The sequence below is a fragment of the Coregonus clupeaformis genome, chromosome 17, assembly GCF_020615455.1.
Source record: "Coregonus clupeaformis isolate EN_2021a chromosome 17, ASM2061545v1, whole genome shotgun sequence".
NCBI classification, from domain to species: Eukaryota; Metazoa; Chordata; class Actinopteri; order Salmoniformes; family Salmonidae; genus Coregonus; species Coregonus clupeaformis.
Window position 1 is genome coordinate 50,625,247 of NC_059208.1, and position 25,013 is coordinate 50,650,259.

The 25,013-nt window shown below is 42.2% G+C and overlaps 2 protein-coding genes across 2 annotated transcripts; both read left to right on the forward strand.

Moving 5' to 3' along the window:
* The first annotated feature begins 386 nt into the window (after window positions 1-386).
* LOC121585651 (growth hormone-releasing peptides-like) lies at window positions 387-4,478 on the forward strand. The gene is made up of 3 exons (XM_041901974.1): window positions 387-586; window positions 2,354-2,754; window positions 4,265-4,478. The coding sequence occupies exons 1-3, from the start codon at window positions 452-454 to the stop codon at window positions 4,335-4,337; spliced, it is 609 nt and encodes a 202-aa protein (XP_041757908.1). The 5' UTR covers window positions 387-451; the 3' UTR covers window positions 4,338-4,478.
* A 9,583-nt stretch (window positions 4,479-14,061) lies between these two features.
* LOC121585650 (cytochrome c iso-1/iso-2-like) lies at window positions 14,062-17,829 on the forward strand. Its single transcript, XM_041901973.2, has 3 exons — window positions 14,062-14,154; window positions 15,702-15,917; window positions 17,484-17,829. Exons 2-3 carry the CDS (start codon window positions 15,749-15,751, stop codon window positions 17,627-17,629), a joined length of 315 nt encoding a protein of 104 aa, XP_041757907.2. The 5' UTR covers window positions 14,062-14,154; window positions 15,702-15,748; the 3' UTR covers window positions 17,630-17,829.
* Window positions 17,830-25,013: the final 7,184 nt, after the last annotated feature.

The following is a 25,013-nucleotide window of genomic DNA, read 5'->3' on the forward strand; positions in this document are numbered from 1 at the left end:
CCCCTACACTTACGATAAGTGCCATGGGATCTTTAGTGACCACAGAGAGTCAGGACATCAGTTTAATGTCCCATCCGAAGGACGGCACCCTACACAGGGCAATGTCTGGTTCATTCCGGTTATGTAATTGTATGTGTGTCTAATGTGTGAGGGCTTAATGAGCATGTGCTCACATGGGCTCATGTATGGTTCTGTGGCAAATTGGACATTTGTGTGTGTGTGTGTGTGTAATATGTTTTGTATGTGGGCCAAATTAGGAAGTTCCGGGTTGGGCAATACGTTCATTCATGATTCTGGTTGGTGAATGGTGTGTGTGTGTGTGTGTGTGTGTGTGTGTGTTTGTGTGTGTGTGTTTCTACACCCTTTAAGAGCAGGTGACGGTCAGAGACAGAGGCTATAAGTGTTGTACTCAGTGTTCCACAGAGACAAGACGCTTACTGCCACTGCGACTATGATGATGGTGATGTTCACCTTGGTTATTCTTGGATGTTTGGGAATCCAAGGGTTGATGGCCTCTGACTCTGGGGCGTACAGAATGTCCATGACCAACGACCGACACACCACTAGACAGCGACAGCACCCTCAGGTAAGCATAACCCTACACCCAAAATGATCTCTAAAATAGTAGTGTTTGCTATAGGGAGCTTGAAAAAAATAAGTAAAATGTAGCGAAATACATATTTATGTCAATTAGATAATGAAGTAGGCATTCTAACAGATGGCTATTTGATATTATTGCTATTTAAAGTGATAATATGTATCTTTTTGGGCAACCAGATCATTTTCACATAGAAATGTGCGTTATAGATCTATCATTCTACGTGAAAGCAAGTCTAAGAAACGGTAGATCAGTTCTATGTGTGCTATTTCTATGCACACTATTTCTTTGCTTCTTGTTCTTAAGTTTTGTTTTTGTGTCTTTTACTTTTGGTTTTGTATACCAGCTTCAAATAGCTGAATACACTGTTTTACAAGAAGCATAAAATAAGTAATAAAAGCAGAGAAATCAGGATAACGTAGGCTTAACCCCCCGAGGATATCCAATTAGTATAATAAAAAATCCCCATCAAAATCTGTCTGTTTGCATGGGCTGCGTTTCAATCCACCGCTTCCGCTGATGTCGTCCTTCCGCATCTGCGGTGGAAGGTAGCACAGCTACAGCAATGTTTGTCAGACCAGGAGACATATAGTATAGTGTCATTTAGTGCCAAAAAAAGGGGTTAAATATGGGTCAATTAAAAATATATAAATTAATCTGATCTCTCAGATATAGGACAGACACTTCAAAACATACTCCCTTCTGATGAATTTTTTGACCATCTGTTTTGCCATGTATGAATCTGTTATTCAATGCATTTCTAAGGGCTAATAGTGGTAAGATCAAATTCAATGTTTCATAAAATACTTTTTTATATATTTTTGGGGGAAACTTATTGGGGTCCTAAAATTCTAAATTAAATAGCTAAATGATCCTTCGTATGACCATCTTAAAACAATTCCATATGTTAGCTCAGTAGAAACCCAGCCCGGGCCACCAATAGCTTTACAATATTTGATATAATGAAAAACACTTAATTGCAATTTATTTAAAAAACTACCACAATTAGACATAAATAGGCCCACTAAATAAAAGTCAGATTACAAAGGTGAGTTTTGAGCTGCCTTTGTCAATATATTATTTGCCTCTCTAATGTCTAGGTTGGGCATTACAGAGTTTTAGTGAAGCCTGGTTAAATGGTAAGTACATATTTATTACCAAATCATTATATTTTGGTTTATTAGCAATGTTCTACTAATTTAATTTAATTCCTTATAAGAAAAGGCTACATATTTTTTGTGTGCACTATCCTGTTCTGATAAGCTATCAATCTGGCCACACAATCTGGCCTTAATGGCCACATGTAAAACGTTCAATCGCTATCCAGAACAGCGAGAAGAGGACTGGCCACACCTCAGAGCCTGGTTCCACTCTAGGTTTCTTCCTAGGTTCCTTCCTTCTAGACTTTTTCCTAGCCACTGTGCTGCTGCTCCTGCATTGCTTGCTCTTTGGGGTTTTAGGCTGGCTATCTGTAAAGCACTTTGTGACAACTGCTGATGTAAAATGGGCTTTATAAAATACATTTGATTTGATTGATTGATTTGGATTCCATACTTTCCCAGAGAATATCTGCTAAAATGGGCATTCAAATGCTCTACTGATTTGATATGACAATCAATTTGTAGCATTTGTTATCAGTTAATGAATAGTCACAATAATATAATTTGCTATGATTATTTCTAGATTTTATACACACACAAAAAACCCCGAAAGGGTTTAAATATTTCATGCGTTTTTCTGCATTTTGCTTTTCAGGCAAACAATGAAATACTACAGAGTCTCGAGGTGGATGATTTCAAAATCAACATAGTCCCAACCAGCGGAAAAGTCAGCTCAGCACCGACCATGGTCCGACTCTACCCGCCACCGGTCAAACCATTACACTTTCATGCCAACCTCCCGCTGCGCTTCGGCCGGAACTCCCAACCTGATGACACACACTCACCCAAATCCACCCTCAATTTACCACAACGGTTTGGAAGAGCACAGGGGTCTGGTGCAACGTTTATAACCTCATGTATTGAATGTCCCCAGATCGGGACAGTGCCCTCTGCCACCCTGCCACCGAGGTTCGGCAGGAATGAGTTCTACCACCGGTATCCTTTCCAAGCCATGGCCTCACGCATGTCTGAATCCATGCCAAATGGAAACATTAGGTAGGCCTTCATTTATGCATAATGCAGACTGGTCTCATAGACTAGACATAACATAGTAAGTGTAAATCCAGGACACTCAAATTAGTATAATATGTTATGTTTGGTTACATAAGACAGAAGGTTACTTAAGGCAAAAACGAAAGTAAGGCGGTTGGTCGAGATGGATGGGTAGGCATATTATAAAGCGGATGTCTAGCAACCCAAAGGTTGTGTGTTCAAATCTCAACAAGGACAATTTTAGCATTTTAGCTAATTAGCAACTTTGCAACTACTTACTACTTTTTAGCTACTTTGCAACTACTTAGCATGTTAGCTTCCCCTTCCCCTAATCCTAACCCTAACCTTAACCCTTTTAGCTATCCTTTCCCCTTCCCCTAACCCCAACCTTAACCCTTTAACCTAACTCCTAACCCTAACCTTAACACCTAACCCTAACCCCTAGCCTAGCTAACGTTAGCCAGCAAGCTAACATTAGCCACCTAACCACCCCTAGCTAAAGTTAGCCACAACAAATTGGAATTCATAACATATCATACATTTAGCAAATTTGTAACATATTGTACGTTTCGCAAATTCGCAACATATTGTACGAAATTCGTAACATATTGACTGTGGTCCTCTGTAGCTCAGCTGGTAGAGCACGGCGCTTGTAACGCCAAGGTAGTGGGTTCGATCCCCGGGACCACCCATACACAAAAAATGTATGCACGCATGACTGTAAGTCGCTTTGGATAAAAGTGTCTGCTAAATGGCATATTATTATACGTTAGCCAGCTAGCTAACGTTAGCATTAGCCACAACAAATAGGAATTCGTAACATTTCATACCTTTTGCAAATTCCTAACATATTGTACATTTTGCAAATTCGTAACATATTGTACATTTTGCAAATTCGTAACATATTGTAATTCATTTACATTTAAGTCATTTAGCAGACGCTCTTATCCAGAGCGACTTACATACATTATTTGTTATACCCCCCCCGTGGGAATCGAACCCACAACCCTGGCGTTGCAAACGCCATGCTCTACCAACTGAGCTACATCCCTGCCGGCCATTCCCTCCCCTACCCTGGACAACGCTGGGCCAATTGTGCGCCACCCCATGGGTCTCCCGGTCGCGGCCAGCTACGACAGAGCCTGGATTTGAACCAGGATCTCTAGTGGCACAGCTAGCACTGCGATGCAGTGCCTTAGACCACTGCGCCACTCGGGAGACAATTCCTTACATATGATACAAAATGAATAATGGACATCCACAAATTAATACATACCATATAAAATGTAACATATCATACTAAATGGAGTGTCTCAGAATAATAAAAAATGCTATGAGACCACGTTGCATAATGGTGTTTTTGTTGCATGTTTAACATAAGGTATAATGACTGATTATAAAAGATAGTATTCCATGGAAAAAAGATTAGATACAATATTGACTTTCGGATGGTGCAATATTACTTGTCTATAAGTCTATAATTTCAAAATGTAAATATATTTTCATTCCTCAGGCATCAAGACTATTATTATTATGATTTTGGCTCAGAGGAAGAAGAGACAGAGGAGAAGACTTTAATTAATTAATTACATTTATTATTTTGAACGTCCTCCTACACCACAGAAGAGCGTGCCGTTTCCACAACGTGGCTAGTGGTTTTTCCTCATATTTATCTAATAGCCTATGTAATGTATGAATATTGTTAAATTGGTGCCATATTGTTACTTAATAATGTAAAGCACAAATTAAAATGACTATACCGATTATAACGTTGATTTGGATGTCATTTGTTTGAATCGTTTCAGCACCATGAACAGGTCCTGAACGTGGTCTACCAAATGTCAACTTCTCAAAGTTCCACTTCATGAAACAGCAATGTAGCCTATCAAACAGCAATGCATCATACATGTAGTATATCGATATACACTATACTGTGTATATACAAAAGTATATGGACACTCCTTCAAATTAGTGGATTTGGCTATTTCAGCCACACCCGTTGCTGACAGGTGTATAAAATCGAACACACCGCCATGCAATCTCCATAGACAAACGTTGGCAATAGAATGGCCTTACTGAAGAGCTCAGTGACTTTCAACGTGGCACCGTCATAGGATGCCACCTTTCCAACATGTCAGTTGTTCAACAACAAGTCAGTTGCCCCGGTCAACTGTAAGTGCTGTTATTGTGAAGTGGAAATGTCTATGGGCAACAACGACTCTGCCGCGAAGTGGTAGGCCACACAAGCTCACAGAACAGGACCGGCGAGTGCTGAAGCGCGAAGCGCATAAAAATCGTCTGTCCTCGGTTGCAACACTCACTACCAAGTTCCAAACTGCCTCTGGAAGCAACGTCAGCACAATAACTGTTTGTCAGCCGCACACAAGCCTAAGATCACCATGCGCAATGCCAAGCGTCGGCTGGAGTGATGTAAAGCTCTCTGCCATTGGACGCTGGAGCAGTGGAAACTTGTTCTCTGGTGTGATGAATCATGCTTAACCATCTGGCAGTCCGACGGACAAATCTGGGTTTGGCAGATACCAGGAGAACGCTACCTGTCCCAATGTATACAGTGCCTTGCAAAAGTATTCACCCCCCTTGGCGTTCTTCCTATTTTGTTGCATTACAACCTGTAATTTAAATGGATTTTTATTTGGATTTCATGTAATGGACATACACAAAATAGTCAAAATTGGTGAAGTGAAATTTAAAAAATAACTTGTTAAAAAAAATTCTAAAAGATAAATAACGGAAAACTAGTGCGTGCATATGTATTCACCCCCTTTGCTATGAAGCCCCTAAATAAGATCTGGTGCAACCAATTACCTTCAGAAGTCACATAATTAGTTAAATAAAGTCCACCTGTGTGCAATCTAAGTGTCACATGATCTGTCACATGATCTCAGTATATATACACTTGTTCTGAAAGGCCCCAGAGTCTGCAACACCACTAAGCAAGGGGCACCACCAAGCAAGCGGCACCATGAAGAACAAGGAGCTCTCCAACCAGGTCAGGGACAAAGTTGTGGAGAAGTACAGATCAGGGTTGGGTTATAAAAAAATATCCGAAACTTTGAACATCCCAAGGGGTACCATTAAATCTATTTTAAAAAATTGGAAAGAATATGGCACCACAACAAACCTGCCAAGAGAGGGCCGCCCACCAAAACTCACGGACCAGGAAGGAGGTCCATGAGTTTGACCTGGCGCCGACGAAGATAGCAGCCTTGCGACTAGCTCTTAGGAAACTTTGCAGTATTTTGTTTTTTTATGTATGATTTTTTACATTATTAGCTCAGAAAGTTTTTTGTATCATTACATAGTGCCGGGGAAAACTATTGGATATCAGAGCAGCGGTAACTCACCAGCATTACGACCAGGAATACGACTTTCCCGAAGCAGATCCTTTGTTTGCTCTCCCCAGGGCAACTGAACTGATTCCAGCGGCTGATCCAAAACATCGGCGGCGCAGGAGAGGCACTCGGAGCGGCCTGCTGGTTCGATTTAGGAGGTGCGCCCACCACCTACCGCTTCCAAGTATACTACTCGCTAATGTTCAGATCGACAAACTCTGGGCAAGGATTTCTTTCCAGAGAGACATCAAGGCCTGTAACATACTTTGTTTCACGGAAACATGGCTCTCTTGGGATATTCTGAAATCAGTCCAGCCAGAGGGGTTACATTTTACATTTTACTCATTTAGCAGACGCTCTTATCCAGAGTGACTTACAGTTAGTGAGTGCATACATTTTTTCATACTGGCCCCCCGTGGGAATCGAACCCACAACCCTGGCATTGCAAGCGCCATGCTCTACCAACTGAGCTACACAGGTTCTCAGTTCATCGCGCAGACAGGAATAAATATCTCTCCGGGAAGCAGAAGGGTGAAGGTGTGTGTTTCATGATTAACGACTCATGGTGTAAGTGTAGTAACAACTTAGAATATCTCACAATCAAATGCCGACCGTATTATCTCCCAAGATAATTGTCTTCGGTTATAGTCACGGCCGTGTATATCCCCCCTCTAGCCGATACCACGACGGCCCTCAAAGAACTTCACTGGACTTTATGCAAACTGGAAACCACATATCCTGAGGCTGAATTTATTGTAGCCGGGGATTTTAACAAAGCAAATTTGAGGACTAGGCTGCCGAAGTTCAATCAACATATCGACTGTTGTACTCGCGCTGCCAAAATCCTCGACCATTGCTATTCGAACTTCCGAGATGGTTATAAGGCCCTCCCCCGCCCTCCTTTCGGCAAATCTGACCACGACTCCATTTTGTTCCTCCCTTCCTATAGGCAGAAACTCAAACAGGAAGTACTCGTGCTAAGGACTATTCAACGCTGGTCTGACCAATTGGAATCCACGCTTCAAGATTGTTTTGATCACGCGGACTGGGATATGTTCCGGGTTGCTTCCGAAAAGTACTCGTGCTAAGGACTATTCAACGTTGGTCTGACCAATCGGAATCCACGCTTCAAGATTGTTTTGATCACGCGGACTGGGATATGTTCCGGGTAGCTTCCGAAAATAATTTTGACGAATACACTGAAACGGTGACTGAGTTTATCAGGAAGTGTATAGATGATGTTGTGCCCACTGTGACTATTAAAACCTACCCTAACCAGAAACCGTGGATAGATGGCAGCATTCGCGCCAATATGAAAGCACAAACCACCGCATTCAACCATGGCAAGGTGACTGGGAATATGGCAGAATACAAACAGAGTAGCTACTCACTCCGCAAGGCAATTAAACTGGCAAAACATCAGTATAGAGACAAAGTGGAGTCGCAATTCAACGGCTCAGACACGAGACGTATGTGGCAGGGTCTACAGACAATCACAGACTACAAAATGAAAACCAGCCACGTCGCCGACACCGACGTCTCGCTTCCAGACAAGCTAAACACCTTCTTCGCCCGCTTTGAGGATAACACAGTGCCACTGAAGAGGCCCACTACCAAGGACTGCGGCCTCTCCTTCTCCGTGGCCGACGTGATTAAGATATTTAAGCATGTTAACCCCCGCAAGGCTGCCTGCCCAGACGGCATCCCTAGCTGCGTCCTCAGAGCATGCGCAGACCAGCTGGCTGGTATGTTCATGGACATATTCAATCTCTCCCTTTCCCAGTCTGCTGTTCCCACATGCTTCAAGATAGCCACCATTGTTCCTGTACCCAAGAAAGCAAAGGTTACTGAAATAAATGACTATCGCCCTGTAGCACTCACCTCTGTCATCATGAAGTGCTTTGAGAGACTAGTCAAGGATCATATCACCTCTACCTTACCTGTCACCCTAGACCCACTTCAAGTTGCTTACCGCCCCAATAGATCCACAGATGATGCAATCGCCATCACACTGCACACTGCCCTATCCCATCTGGACAAGAAAAATACCTATGTAAGAATGCTGTTCATTGACTATAGCTCAGCATTCAACACCATAGTACCCTCCAAGCTCATCATCAAGCTTGAGGCCCTGAGTCTGAACCCCGCCCTGTGCAACTGGGTCCTGGACTTCCTGACGGGCCGCCCCTATGTGGTGAAGGTAGGAAACAACATCTCCACTTCGCTGATCCTCAACACTGGGGCCCCACAAGGGTGTGTGCTCAGCCCCCTCCTGTACTCCCTGTTCACCCATGACTGCATGGCCAAGCACGCCTCTAACTCAATCATCAAGTTTGCAGACGACACAACAATAGTAGGCTTGATTACCAACAATGACGAGACTGCCTACAGGGAGGAGGTGAGGGCTCTGGGAGTGTGGTGCCAGGAAAATAACCTCTCACTCAACGTCAACAAAACAAAGGAGATGATCGTGGACTTCAGGAAACAGCAGAGGGTGCACCCCCCTATCCACATCGACGGGACCGCAGTGGAGAAGGTGGAAAGCATCAAGTTCCTTGGCATACACATCACTGACAAACTGAAATGGTCCACCCACGCAGACAGTGTGGTGAAGAAGGCGCAACAGAGCCTCTTCAACCTCAGGAGGCTGAAGAAATTCAGCTTGGCACCTAAAACCCTCACAAACTTTTACAGATGCACAATTGAGAGCATCCTGTCGGACTGTATCACCACCTGATACGGCAACTGCACCGCCCGCAACCGCAGGGCTCTCCAGAGGGTGGTGCGGTCTGCCGAACGCATTATCAGGGGCAAACTACCTGCCCTCCGAGACACATTCAGCACCCGATGTCACAGGAAGGCCAAAAAGATCATCAAGGACACCACCCAAGCCACTGCCTGTTCACCCCGCTGTCATCCAGAATGCGAGGTCAGTACAGGTGCATCAAAGCTGGGACTGAAAGAATGAAAAACGGCTTCTATCTCAAGGCCATCAGACTGTTAAATAGCCATCACTAGCACATTAGAGGCTGCTGCTGCCTATTGAAATCACTGGCCACTTTAAGAAATGGAACACTAGTCACTTTAATAATGTTTACAGTCACTTTAATAATGTTTACATATCTTGCACTACTCATCTCATATGTATATACTGCATTCTATTCTATAATATTCTACTGTATCTTAGTCCATGCCGCTCTGTATATGTATATTTTCTTAAATTCCATTCCTTACTAGTTTTGTGTGTATTAGGTATATGTTGTGAAATTGTTAGATATTACTTGTTAGATATTACTGCACTGTCGGAGCTAGAAGCACAAGCATTTCACTACACCCGCTATAACATCTGCTAAACATGTGTATGTGACAAATTTGATTTGATTTGAGGGCATTAATCAGAGAGGCAACAAAGAGACCAAAGATAACTCTGAAGGAGCTGCAAAGCTCCACAGCGGAGATTGGAGTATCTGTCCATAGGACCACTTTAAGCCGTACACTCCACAGAGCTGGGCTTTACGGAAGAGTGGCCAGAAAAAAGCCATTGCTTAAAGAAAAAAATAAGCAAAAATGTTTGGTGTTCGCCAAAAGGCATGTGGGAGACTCCCCAAACATATGGAAGAATGTACTCTGGTCAAATGAGACTAAAATTGAGCTTTTTGGCCATCAAGGGAAACGCTATGTCTGGCGCAAACCCAACACCTCTCATCACCCTGAGAACACTATCCCCACAGTGAAGCATGGTGGTGGCAGCATCATGCTGTGGGGATGTTTTTCATCGGCAGGGACTGGGAAACTGGTCAGAATTGAAGGAATGATGGATGGCGCTAAATACAGGGAAATTATTGAGGGAAACCTGTTTCAGTCTTCCAGAGATTTGAGACTAGGACGGAGGTTCACCTTCCAGCAGGACAATGATCCTAAGCATACTGCTAAAGCAACACTCGAGTGGTTTAAGAGGAAACATTTAAATGTCTTGGAATGGCATAGTCAAAGCCCAGACCTCAATCCAATTGAGGATCTGTGGTATGACTTAAAGATTGCTGTACACCAGCGGAACCCATCCAACTTGAAGGAGCTCGAAAAGTTTTGCCTTGAAGAATGGGCAAAAATCCCAGTGGCTAAGTGAAGCTTATAGAGAAATACCCCAAGAGACTTGCAGCTGTAATTGCTACAAAAGGTGGCTCTACAGAGTATTGACTTCGGGGGGGTGAATAGTTATGCACGCTCCAGTTTTCTGTTTTTTTGTCTTATTTGTTGTTTATTGTTTCACAAAAATATATATTTTGCATCTTCAAAGTGGTAGGCAAAAAAAATCTATTTTAATTCCAGGTTGTAAGGCAACAAAGGAAAAATGCCAAGGGGGGTGAATACTTTCGCAAGCCACTGTAGTGCCAACTGTAAAGTTTGGTGGAGGAGGAATAATGGTCTGGGGCTGTTTTTCATGGTTCAGGCTAGGCCCCTTAGTTCCAGTGAAGGGAAATCTTAACGCTACAGCATACAATTATATTCTAGACGATTCTGTGCTTCCAACTTTGTGGCAACAGTTTGGGGAAGGCCCTTTCCTGTTTCAGCAATGCCCTCGTGCACAAAGCGATGTCCATACAGAAATGGTTTGTCGAGATTGGTGTGGAAGAACTTCACTCGCCTGCACAGAGCCCTGACCTCAACCCCATCGAACACCTTTGGGATGAATTGAAAAGCCGACTGCGAGCCAGGCCTAGTCGCCCAACATCAGTGTCCGACCTCACTAACGCTCGTGGCTGAATGGAAGCAAGTCCCTGCAGCAATGTTCCAACATCTAGTGGAAAGCCTTCCCAGAAGAGTGCAGGCTGTTATAGAAGCTAAAGGGGGTACCAACTCCATATTAATGCCCATGATTTTGGAATGAGATGTTCAACAGGTGTCCACATACTTTTGGTCATGTAGTGTAGCTATTGTGATGGCCTAGCACATTACATCTAGGCCTATCTTTACCATCTAATTCTTCCCCCAATCTTTTTTAATTGTATTGCCTACATCACTTCATGTTGTTGATCATGGTGAATATAATGTCTGACACCATTCGCACCGTGGCTCCATTGTGAGTTCATCAAAGTGCGCACAGCCCCACCCAGCTCACGAGGCTGGGGTCATTGTTGGCCGGGCTACAGGTAGTTTGTCAAGGCAGAGAGAGTGACAAAGGGGGTCTCGAGTGATTCACTGAACCGTCCTTTTGTGACGGCGACCTCTCGTGAGAGCTCCCTCCCCCTCCTCGGAGGATACTTAGTACTTTAATCGATAGTGTAATAGCTGGAAAAAAACATGTACACAGTCCATGCTTGATGTGCAGCTCTTGCAACTAAATATAAACAGTACTGGCACCCAAAATGAGTACCGGCACCTATTTCAGTCCAAGTCAAGCACTGTACACAGTACTTAGCGAATGATCGATAGGCTAGTGTAATAGCTAGACCACGTGAGTTTGGGGTCAGATCACTTCACACTGGGCACAGATGTCAGTTCAACGTCTAGTTTTGATTTGGTTGAGCTGTCAACTAACGTGAATTCAACATGAAATCAACAAAAAATGTCACCATGCCATTGGATTTAGGTTAAAAGTTGGGTGAACAAAATACAAAATTCTCTTACATTGATAACTTTTTGCAAAGGCAATCTGTTTTCCACATTGATTCAACGTCATCACATTTATTTATTTTATGACGTGGAAACAACATTGATTTAACCAGTTTTTGCTCAGTGGGTTAAGCCTTGATAGAACTTTATTGACAATCTATTATGAAACAATTCAATTTAAAAAGCTATGCAGTGATGTTGGATATTTTGTTATTCCAGCATTTCCCCTGAACAATTAGATGAAACCAAGTCAACTCATGGAATAATCACACCAATTCAATTTACATATTTTTCACTGACTTAACAGTATTTGCTCCCCCTGAAATGTATCAAGGAAAATCTCCTCTGCAGTTCAGGATTTGAGGAGAGGGGGGCCATTGCTATACAAAATCAATCATATGGATTTCCAACATGTCATTAATCAAATCAAATTGAATCAAATGTTATTTGTCACATGCGCCGACTACAATAGGTGTAGACCTTTCAGTGAAATGCTAACCAACAATGCAATAAAAAATAAAAAACTTGTGTTAAGTAAAAAACAGATAAGTAAAAAATACAAATAAAAATTAAAGAGCAGCAATAAAATAACAGTAGCGAGGCTATATACAGGGTGTACCGGTACAGAGTCAATGTGCAGAGGCACAGGTTAAAATCAACAGGAGCTGACCATTTGTTTGCTATAGGGATCATTGCACTGAGGAAGACTACCTACCGTTCCTCCGAACCCCCACCCCGCCCCACCGAACCCCCACCCCGCTACCCCTAAGGTACCGTCTCAAACATCTTATGAAGAATACCATTTTTTTGAAAGTATTGATAACTGACAGTTTTATGCAGCCTCCATTTCACATGAGGCCTACCTACTACTGTAAAGGGTGTATTGCAGCAGAGGCTCCAGTGGCGTATACATTGTAGCTAGCAAGGTCTCTGGAGTTCACATTCAGAAGTTTTGCCTCTGATGAAGTGTGCACTTTGTAGGCTTCCTCCACGCAGGCTGGGCAGTCCCCGGCAGAGCGGAGTGAGACACCCCCGTTTCCTGGTCCCAGAATACACTGAGACACCCGGCAATGGTCAAGGGACACTTCCACTATGGCTACAGAGGAAAAGTGCTACCTGAGTACTTATAAAATACAACAAACCTAGAATCAATCAATAATAACCTATAGTCAAATCATTATTGACATAATATATATTTTTAAGTGGCTCTACTAAATCTGTAAAGCTGAAGCATTACAGATTCCGAGATAGAAATGTAAAGGTAATTTCCGATTTAGCCAATGTTTAATGTGAATACAGTCTCCGCTAAAGCGGGAACATTGCCTTTAAATTCTAATCATGCTGTAAAGCTGAACTTCTGCAATGCGGATTGAATAGAGCCCAAGATATATACAGAGGTGTAAAGTACTTAAGTAAAATTACTTTAAAGTACTACATAAGTCGTTTTTTGGGGGGTATCTGTATTTTACTTTACTATTTATATTTTAACAAGTTTTACTTTTACTCCACTACATTCCTAAAGAAATGAATGTACTTTTTACTCCATACATTTTCCCTGATACCCAAAAGTACTCCTTACATTTTGAATTCTTAGCAGGACAGGAAAATGGTCCAATTCACTTTTACTCAAGTAGTATTTTACTGGGTGTCTTTCACTTTGACATGAGTCATTTTCTATTAAGGTACCTTTACTTTTACTCAAGTTTGACATTTGTGTCCTTTTTCCAGCACTGCATATTCTAATAATTATCATGTGCCAACATATCGTCACGGTCCGTGCCATGGTGAAACTTGCCAGCCAACCAGAAAAGCAAGACGAAACAATTCAGGCATTCTTGAAGTCAGGACAATCTTTGTCATGCAAAGAAACATGATTTTTATAGTTGAAAAAAAATTGATTTTGCAAGCAGTAGCGATTTAGAATTAAATGTGGAGTGGAGCTTTATAGTTATGTGATGACATCATGTGCATTCCTTCAAAATTATTCGGCAAATCATATTTAATTCGAAAACACCGTTTCCATTATCATTTGTCACAATAATGAAGGTTAGACTAAAGAAAAATCCACCCCTGTCGAAGGGACAAAATGTATCCTATATATGCCGTTTCCATTACACATGTCGCAATGATTTTTTGTTTGTTGTTGCTACATTGTTGTTGCTACATTGCTTATAGGATTCCAGAGGAGCTTGATTGCGCAATCAACGCGCTTACAAAATAAAAACATTTCAACATGGTGATTCATGGCTTATTCAAGAGGGATCCTCGTGAAATTTGAGAACGTTGCGTTTGACATCTCTACTGTCCAATCCTAATGGGTTATCTTGCGACGTAGCCACAAGAAGGCACGGAATATGCACTCTGTCAAGTTTCTGACAAACTTTTTAAAGGTGGGGTAATTTACCTGAGAATCCGACATACTTTCATCTTTCATCAGGTGAGCTGCTGTTTTTTGCCTTTGCCTCTTTATAACAACATTTAGACAACTACTATCTATTTATTACTGGAGTTTGTGCTCCTCAAAACAAACCATCAACTGTCAATTGTAGGTGTTTCCTATTCTCTCTGTTTTTGTAGCCTTCAGTCAAAACCGAAACAACATTTTGTGAATATCTGTGTATTTTTCTGGATACAACATTTGTGAGCGCAGTATGGTTATTTTATGAACTATTTCTAAATTGAATGATTATATTTTATCCGGATGAAGTGTACCGGTGATTTTCCTACCTGAGGTGGGCGTTAACTCAACCTGGTCTCAGAGCATTTCATATTATTCTGTAAGTAGGTCAAAGACACTCCATTTAGTATGATATGTTAGGTTTTGTATGGTCACCTGTGATACAAGTCAGTATTCGATGTTAATCCATGTCGGAGGATGTGGGGAGATTACATGTAAACTCACTAGGGGCAACAGTGAGTGCTGTTATATTCAAATAGGTTTCAGTTTTGCTAAGGTGATGGGGATGGAGAACAGGCGTAAGCATTTGCCTCTGATTCCAAAGGTTGCAAGTTTGAATCCAGCAATAGAAAGTTGTTTTTGACATTTTTGTTTTAAGCGTATCCCAAACCTTAACCCTTACCTTAACCATTTGGAGTTAATGCATAACCTTAATATTTAGGAGTTAACCCTAACGTTAAAAATTCAAAGTTAATGTCTAAACTTAACCTTAAACCCTTTTGAAATTTGACATTTGCAACAACTTAAAAATTTGAGAAACATGAATGAACGTCTAATTCTGATGTGAGACTGTGAAAGCTAGTTGATTAATTTGTGGAAGTCCATCCATCATCCATTTCATATGATATCTTACAAATTACAATTCATATGATATTTTACGAATTTGCTAAATCTATGATATGTTACGAATTTGCAAAACAAATTATATGTTATGAATTCAAATTTGTTGTGGCTAAGGTTATTTAGCTGGTTAACGTTAGCTAGGTTAGGAGTTAGGTTAAAGAGTTAGGGGTAGAGTTAGCTAAAATGGTTAGGGGAAGGGTTAACTTACATGCTAAGTAGTTGCAAAGTAGATAAAAGTAGCAAGTAGTTGAAAAGTTGCTAGAATGCTAAAGTTGTCCGTGATGAGATTCGAACGCGCATGCTAGACGTTCGTGTTATATGCCAACCTATCCACCCCGACCAACCACCCTCCTTTCGTTTTTGCCTTAAGTAACCTTCTGTCTTATGTTAATTTCATACTAATTTGTGTGGTTCGGATTTACATTTACTATGTTACATTTAGTCTATGAGACCAGGCTGGTTAACTGGGTTCTCTACGGTGTAAGGGCCGAAAATTTACCACACACACAGTATAGTGACATCATTGGGAGACACGGGACATGTCAATACTAATCGAGGACACATATCCTGACATGCATACCATAGGCTACAAATCGGTGTCATGAGGCTACACGCAACTACACAGTAACTACACTAAATGTAGCTTGTTTCCATAATTGCTACTCAACCGTTGTTTTATTTAGGCAGAGAGCAGAGTTCTCTTTCTGTCCAGGACAGAGAGCAAGGTGCGATGGGGGATACAGATAAGGGGAAGAAGGCTTTTGTCCAGAAGTGTTCCCAGTGCCACACGGTGGACGAGGGGGGACGACACAAGGTGGGACCTAACCTCTGGGGCCTGTTTGGCCGGAAGACAGGACAGTCACCTGGATACTCCTACACACAGGCCAACACCAACAAGGGTAAGGGTCACTGTGTGTGTGTGCGCGTGCGTGCCGACGTGTGTGTGTCAGTGTCAGCTTTCATAATTAGCACATCTGTATGGATGACACTTCCTCTCTATCAAAAGATAATCATAAGAAGAATGGTTTGACAATATCTCATGTAGTGGATCCAAATGAAGTATTCAGAAATGTACAGTAGCAGTGTGTGATGGTCATTAAAGTGGAGCACCGGTACATTTCACTGTGTCTTACAGTCTGACGGTCAGATTCAGCTACAGGTTTGGACAGGCAGGATAGACTGTCAGATGGAGCTACAGGTCTGGACAGGCAGGATAGACTGTCAGCTTGAGCTACAGGTCTGGACAGGCAGGATAGACTGTCAGATGGAGCTACAGGTCTGGACAGGCAGGATAGACTGTCAGCTTGAGCTACAGGTCTGGACAGGCAGGATAGACTGTCAGATGGAGCTACAGGTCTGGACAGGCAGGATAGACTGTCAGCTTGAGCTACAGGTCTGGACAGGCAGGATAGACTGTCAGCTTGAGCTACAGGTCTGGACAGGCAGGATAGACTGTCAGCTTGAGCTACAGGTCTGGACAGGCAGGATAGACTGTCAGATGGAGCTACATGTCTGGACAGGCAGGATAGACTGTCAGATTGAGCTACAGGTCTGGACAGGCAGGGTAGACTGTTAGGATTCCACCTCTGAGCAGTAAAATAGGAGAGTAAACCTTACTGTGGGGACTGATACCTGAGCAGTAAAATAGGACAGTAAACCTTACTGTGGAGACTGATACCTGAGCAGTAAAATAGGACAGTAAACATTACTGTGGGGACTGATACCTGAGCAGTAAAATAGGACAGTAAACCTTACTGTGGGGACTGATACCTGAGCAGTAAAATAGGACAGTAAACCTTACTGTGGAGACTGATACCTGAGCAATAAAATATGACAGTAAACCTTACTGTGGAGACTGATACCTGAGCAGTAAAATAGGACAGTAAACCTTACTGTGGAGACTGATACCTGAGCAGTAAAATAGGACAGTAAACCTTACTATGGGGACTGATACCTGAGCAGTAAAATAGGACAGTAAACCTTACTGTGGAGACTGATACCTGAGCAGTAAAATAGGACAGTTAACCTTACTGTGGAGACTGATACCTGAGCAGTAAGATAGGACAGTAAACCTTACTGTGGAGACTGACACACTGACTCATTCATATGTATATACTGTATTCTAGTCAATGCCACTCCGACATTGCTCGTCCTAATATTGATATATTTCTTAATTCCATTATTTTACTTTGAGATTTGTGTGTATTGTTGTGAATTGTTAGATACTACTGCACTGTTGGAGCTAGGAACACAAGCATTTTGCTACACCCACAATAACATCTGCTAAATATGTGTATGTGACCAATACAATTTCATTTGATTTGACCGACACACTGACTGTACATATAAGTACACATCTTCATTACAAACACATGCCTACATAACAATGTCTCTATGTCTCTCACTGTCTCTCGTTCTCTCTCTCCCTCTCATTCGCTCTCTCTCTCTCTGTTCCTCTGTTGTAGGTATAGTCTGGGAGGAGAAGACGCTAATGGTGTATCTAGAGAACCCTAAGAAGTACATCCCAGGTACCAAGATGATCTTTGCTGGTATCAAGAAGAAGAAAGAGAGAGAGGACCTGATAGCCTATTTAAAGGATGCCACTTCGTAGACAGACACATGACATGCACACACACACACACACACACACACATTTCCTTCCTATACATGCACACCTCTCTAACACACAGCTGTCATTCTCTACTAACTTACTCCCACTCCTGATGCACATGTTCTTCTGACACAAATCCACACACCCAAGGACACACCTCAATACACACACTACCATACATTACCATACATTACCACACACTACCAGACACACTACCAGACACACTACCACACACTACCATACACACTACCATACACTACCACACACTACACAGGAGGTTGGTGGCACCTTCATTGGGGAGGACGGGCTTGTTGTAATGGCTGGAGTGGAATAGGTGGAATAGTGTCATATACATGGTTTCCATGTGTTTGATGCCATTCCATTTGCTCTGTTCCGGACATTATTATGAGCCTTCCTCCACTCAGCAGCCTCCTGTGATACACTACCATACATGAACAAACATACAGCATACATCTTGGAGGAGGCTGACTCATACTGAGAGGATTCTCCACTCTTATTCATTTGTCTTCCTGTTTGTGTTTTAAACTTGTTCTAGTGTTAAGAGATGTGTATACTCAGTTTATTCTTGCCATGTTGATGTCTCTTTTAGAAAATGTTGATGTCTAAGAAAGTGGTTGTGTTTTTAATTACGGTTTAGGAATTTTCCAGAAAACGCTGAACAGATGCATTGTTAAAATGGAGCCGTTTAAATGCAAAAGCCTGAATCTCTGTCACGTAGGGTTGATCCTAACTTGAGATAAATGTGTAATATGAACTTGTGCATCATACATACATTGGTGTGTGAAATCTCAGCTAAACTTTGAGTGCAGGGATTTCAAGTTAGAATTCAACCAAAAATATACATTTGAAAGGGATATCAAGCAATGTCTGCTGAGCATTCCCGTTCACGTTTCTTACTGTAATGTTTTATTTCTTAGTATTCAAAATGAGTCCTGAGCTGTACATTTGTGATATTATGGTATTATGGGTGCTCTTTTGCTCTGACATGTTTACTACTCTCACTCAAAACAGGTTTCATCCATAATGGCTGTCAATATTTAGGTTATTTAAAAAAATATATTCTTGTTTACATCAGATTATGAAATGCGTTTTGTAAATTCTAAGTTTTCTTGTGAGGAAAGAAAATATGCTTGTTTAAAATATAATTATTGTCTACCATGGTTATAGACACCAACAAGATAGGTATAGGGCTAGGCACTACTGCACATTAGGAATGCATTGGCAACTTCAGTGCCAACTCTGGAATATGAACCGAAGGAACTAGAGATGACCAGCAGAGAGCAGCATTTCATCACAGGAGAGCAGACTAGACTAGACAAGATGCAAAAACTTGAAACATACCGCAAACTTGAAACATACCGCCTCCTGGAGGTCAAATGTAAGAAGTGACAGCATCTCTGCAAAATGAATTTAGAAGAAATTCATGTGATTACCCGTCTCATTTTTGAATCAGGAACTACATTTTAACAGTTGGAGTCATCTTTACAGCTCTCATTTTATAATATCTCAGTTTTATAAAACAATACCATTGTCAAGCATTCCCTTTCTCAGTGTAAAGAACACAAAATGTTTGAGTTAAATTAGTATAGTTGAAATCCAAAGTAGAGGCCAATCCTGTTCTTGTAGTTGTATGGGATATGTAGACATATTCACTCTGTCTTTCATTGAGAAAACTGGCAGAGAAAATAGTGAGATACTCAACACTCCGATGTGAAAGTCTGCCATAGGGCAGAACACACACTCACACTCGCAAACAAAACACAAATAGAAAGAGAGAGAAAACTGAATGGCATTAACCCTGTCCAGAAACAACCCCTAGCTCCTAATCCCTTAGCAAGTACTGTATATCTGAAAGAAGTGGATAGATGTAAGAAATGTGAAAAAAATTCTAACTAGCCTATCAAAAGGCAAAATGGAGCCTTCCGCATGCCTCGGTTCGGCTGGCGCCTAGCCCCTAGCCCCGAACGGTTTCCATTAGTTACCACAGCCACAAAGTCAAAATAGGCTCTATCGTAAAAATGTATTACATTTAGGCATAAGGATAGCAGTGTGGTTAAGGTTAGGGTTAGGTATAACATCAGATTTTAAGAAGAGAAATGGTAGAAATAGGTGGTGTTTATGACTTTGTGGCTGTGGTAACTAGTGACGACCTATGCGCTCGCATACTCCATTATAAGACCTTCGATTGAAAAACGAGAAAAAAGCGGCAATAGTACTGTTTGTCCATCTTGAGACGCTGTAGCCAGTATACACTTCCTCAAAATATTATGAATTTATCTAATATAACTCAAGAAATCTGTCGTTAATTTACGTTTTTGAATAATAATAATAATAATAATAATAATACAACATTTTATTTGGCAGACGCCTTACATTAAAAGTAGGCCAACATAAAAACAAGTGCAGTACATAAGATCATAAAATCATGTGCATCAATCAAAGTACAATTTAAATTAAAGGACCAGACGAAACAGGACAGATAAAAAGAGGAGGGAGGGGTTGTGTAGAGGATACGAACCCGGTTTAGGGTAAGGGTTTTATTAGCGGTGCGTGGGTAAAATCATCGGGGAAGCCAAGCCAGGAAAAGAAAGCCATATTACAACCTATGTGTTGTGATAATTGCGTTGTTTGCTCTATAACCTGTTAGTTCATATGCCTTGACACCGTGATATATAGGGCTAAGGCCGAGACAATAAGAAGACACAGTGGCAGAATAAATTCAACCACACCTTTGTTTCATCACAAAACTGGAGAGCAACATCTGTCCTGTGAAGTCCACAAAACATATAGCATGTAACACACAATTAAATGACCTACAGCAGGGATCATCAACTAGATTCAGCTACGGGACGATTTTTTATAGAGCGGATGGTCGCGGGGCTGTCACAGGCAGTGTCGGCAGGTAGTCTAGCGGTTAAGATCGTTGGGCACGTAATCGAAAGGACACTGGTTCAAATCCCTGAGCTGACTATATGAAACATCTGTAGATGTGCTCTGAAGCAAGGGACTTAACCCTAATTGTTCATGTAAATTGCTCTGGATAAGAGCGATTTAATCCAATCAATTTAAGCTAATATGATGAGGCCATCCTTTTACTGATTTCTGTGTGTGCCTGCATGCAAGTAAAAAAACAAACATGTTGACTCACCCTACTTGTAGAGAAACGCCAATGCCATCCTCCTCTTTCATGTTGCCTAAACGGTCTATGTCTCTTTTAGTTTTTGTTGTCCCAGGCTACCTGGCTAAAATGCTTGCTCGTTAGCTTAACTTCCTTTCATGGGCAATGATGCGCCAAGCCAGCCAGTTAACATTAGCCTACTACATCTAGCTACATATAGAACTTCCATCCTCTCAGGCCAGAGGCACAGTGTATGAATTTATGGTTGGATCAGAATCGCCATTATAATCATTGGCCAGTATGGAGAATTTAGTAAAACCGCAAGTCCAAATCCCTGTATGCATCCATGGCTAAGGGAAAGGGACGATTTTAGCTAGCTCGTTAGCCACCAGAGGACAACACAACAAGATGCAACAATTAAAAACATTTCTGTCAATTTTGGCTTCTGATGTGATGGTGTCAAGCCAAATCCAAACTGGCTTCCTTTGACACTTTTTTTTGGTGAGCCAGAACCATTCACAGTTGAGCTCACTCAGTTTAGCTCAATGCTGATTGGCTATTTTTTTAAATGTATTTTTTATCAAGGCCAAATGCTTGCTGGCTTCCCTTGCATTCAATGCTACAGGCAACAATGGCATACTCTTTATTTTTTGGGGTTGTTGTTTTGTATATATATATATATATATATAGTGTATTTGTATTGTATATATTTTTTTACCCCCTAATTCAATGATATCCAATTGCGATCTTGTCTCATCGCTGCAACTCCCCAATGGGCTCTGGAGAGGTGAGTCATGCATCCTCCTAAACCGCCAAACCGCGCTTCTTAACACCCGCCCGATTAACCCGGAAGCCAGCCACACCAATGTGTCAGAGAAAACACCATCCAACTGACGTCAGAAGTCAGCCTGCAGGTTCCCGGTCTGCCACAAGGAGTCACTAGAGCGCATTGAGCCAAGTAAAGCCCACCCGGCCAAACCCTCCCCTAACCCGAACGCTGGGACTCCCGGTCACAGCCGGTAGCGACACAGCCTGGAATCAAACCCGGGTCTGTAGTGACGCCTCAAGCACTGCGACACAGTGCCTTAGGCCGCTGCGCCACTCGGGAGTGTCATACTCTTTTTGACCAGACAGCATCAGATAGATGGGCTACACATTTTTACATTTGACATTTTAGTAATTTAGCAGACGCTCTTATCCAGAGCGACTTACAGTTAGTGAAGTGCATACATTTTTCATACTGAGACAGAGTGGCACTGTTTATTTTGTTTGTTTGGATGCTTTCTCTGTTGAGATACATTCAGCCTCTTGCGAATTGGAGGAAATGTATGAAACACAGAGAGACTAAATAAACTATTATTTTCCTTTTTTCTTTAGGAGGTAGGGTTGGGAATAGGAAATGGACCTGGTTTAGGGTAAGTGTTTAGGTTTAGGGGGTAGGGTTGGGAACTTGTGTTGACAGAGGGACTGAGAAACCATCTATGGTGATGCTGAGGTTGGGCTGTTTGGAGAAAGTGAATTTGGAGCCAATGAGCATGATCTCTGCCTTGTTGCTGTTACGTTTTAGGAGGTTGATGCTCATTCAGCTCCGGATGTCTTGAAGGCAGCTTATGAGGGAGGTGGGAGGGAGGGGAGTGGTGGGTTTGGTGGAGAGTTAGAGCTGGGTGTCATCTGCATAGCAGTGGAAGTTAACTTTGTAATGTTGCATGATCTTTCCCAGGGGTAGGAGGTATATGATGAAGAGGAGTGGACCCAACACTGACCCCTGGGGGACACCCTGTGAGACAGCGGCACACCCTGATCTGTGATTGTTCAGTTGCACAAACTGTTGGCAGTCAGTGAGCAGGGCCGGTCCTTGCCGTTCTGCCGCCATAGGCGAGACCAAAAAATGCAGCCCCCCGCAAAACTAGAATAGTCCAAGTAAACAAAATTATGTTGAAAAGACGTCTACAATACGTATTTTCTAGACGTTGAAGTTAGGTTCAATTTAGGTTCTGAGTTAAAGGTGAAAAGGTATTTTCCGTATGTTTAAAATAATTTTTTTCCAGAACGTTGAAACGGTATCTTTTCTGGACGTAAAAAAAATAAGTATTTTCCGGACGTTGAAATCGGGTTCAATTTCAGTTCTGAATGAAAGTTGAAAATACTTATTATTATAGACATCTATGTATGGGCCAAATCAAGGCTGGTCCAGACTGGACAAAATCGGAACCAAACATATTATTATATTATTAGACGTCTATGATTGGTTCAGATTTGGTATGGACCAAAAACCAATGTCCGTGGATTTGGAAATCAAGGCCGGTCCAGAACTGCACCAAAAAAAGACGTCCAAAAGTGGTTGGCGTCGGTCCGTGCTTACTGAGGTGTAAAACACCCAAAAACGATGTCCGGACAGGACCAAAAAAATACCTCCAAAAGATGTCGGCTTGTGCTTACTGGGGTGTAACCTACCATGTCGGCCTGCAATGGAATTTAATGCCCATCCATGTAGTAGGCCTACCATTTGTAAAACAGGCCATTGCATTGGCTTTATTAGTCCTGATTCCTGTGACTAATCCATTTGGCTATTAAAGATCTGAATATCAGCTACCCAACTTTATCAGGAGTTATCGTGAGCCTATTTGCAATGTGTTTACACAGCGGGAAATGCACAAGTATTTTATTTTTCACTATGATCAACTTGTCAAAAATGTATAGATACAAACTCTAATCATGACCCTGGGGTAAAACTCCTGGACAACAGTTGTGATTGTCCATTCCATATTGTCCATTTTACTTTGACCTGTCCTGTTTTTAGGATATGTTGTTTGTTAACATGACAGCACATTTTTTATTTGATTGAGCGCCATTTAGGTTAGGCTATTTGATCGGAGAAACCTACATGATATAAAAAGTGTCTTTCATTGTCATACATTTTATCTCCAGCCTGTAGGCTACAAAAAAGGCCACATACTCTTTCTACCATATCCTATATCTGCTACATGATTTATGTTAGATAATGTTTTTGACGGAACGTTGGTGGAGCGCTGCAGAGATGCGTCTCTCCAACAGCACCCTGGAGAGGCGCACTGGGAATGGACAAGCAAAATATTTTGCGCCACTGCCTTTGACGATGTGGGTACTGCTTATCAAAGGGCGGCATCAGCGATCACCTAAAAAGCCCACTGGTTGAGAGAAATTGTCATTGTTTTTGGGCATAATTATGTGAGGTTTTATGTGTTGTTGTTGGAGGTACGTCTTGGTCTGTTTAGCTCAGAAAATGCCGCCTTCATCAATCTGCCACCATAAGAGGCCACCTAATCTTTCCTAATGAGTGGGCCGGCCGTGTCAGTGAGGTAGGAGGAAAATCAGGAGAGTGCAACACCTGTGACACCAACACCAGTCAGATGTTCCATGAGGCGTGGATGGCATCGAAGGCTGCACTCAGGTCAAGGAGTCAGCTGCACGGAGGAGGTCATTAGTGATTTTGACCAGGGCTGTTTCAGTGCTGTGTTTGGAGGGGAAACCGGACTGGAACGATTTGTGAAGGTTATTGGAGTTGAGATGGTTTTGTAGTTGAGTGCCGGAAGTTGTTCAGGTCATCTGGCTTTTTGCGGATGGGGGAAACTGCAGCAATCTTGAGAGTGGAGGGTACGATGCCAGTGGTGAGGGAAGAGTTGATTATGCCAGTGAGGAGGGGAGAGATGGAAGGCAGGCAGGTTTTGACAAGGCTGGTGGGCAGGGGGTCAAGTTGGCAGGTGGATGATTTGGATTTGCGGATGAACTCAGTGATTGAGTTCTCAGTAGTGAGGGTGAAGTCAGAGAGGCAGGTGGTTTAGGCTGGGCCTTCCGAGGTGTTCATCCAGGAGAGGTTGTCAGCAGGAGTACTGGGCATTGTGAGTAGATGTTGGTTGATTTTGGCGTGGAATAAGTTCAGGAACTTGTCGCACCGTTCGGGGGAGGGGTCTTCAGGGAAGTAGGCCGCTTTTGTTGAGGAGATCTTGGTCACGCAATTTTAAATCTAACTTACATGTTTGGTGCAGTATTTCTCTCGTTGAATGACAACAAACACTTACTTGAAGAATCCCTACTGTTGACCAATCACCGACGAAGAGGCGTAGACTTCGGCTACCGACTTCGGCTACCGACTTCGGCTACTGACTTCGGCTTGCCTCGAGGAAAAATGTTGTGTGCAAGAACAGCCTAAAAGAACACTTAGGTATAATATGACTGGAGACTGCATCCAAGATGTCCCACCGTTGT

Excerpts from the sequence above, each read along its gene's own strand:
- LOC121585651 (XM_041901974.1), top strand. The coding sequence starts at position 452 with ATGATGATGGTGATGTTCACCTTGGTTATTCTTGGATGTTTGGGAATC. Across the intron at positions 587-2,353 it reads GACAGCGACAGCACCCTCAG|GCAAACAATGAAATACTACA; the intron begins GTAAGCATAACC and ends TTTGCTTTTCAG. Across the intron at positions 2,755-4,264 it reads ATGCCAAATGGAAACATTAG|GCATCAAGACTATTATTATT; the intron begins GTAGGCCTTCAT and ends TTCATTCCTCAG.
- LOC121585650 (XM_041901973.2), top strand. The coding sequence starts at position 15,749 with ATGGGGGATACAGATAAGGGGAAGAAGGCTTTTGTCCAGAAGTGTTCC. Across the intron at positions 15,918-17,483 it reads ACAGGCCAACACCAACAAGG|GTATAGTCTGGGAGGAGAAG; the intron begins GTAAGGGTCACT and ends CCTCTGTTGTAG.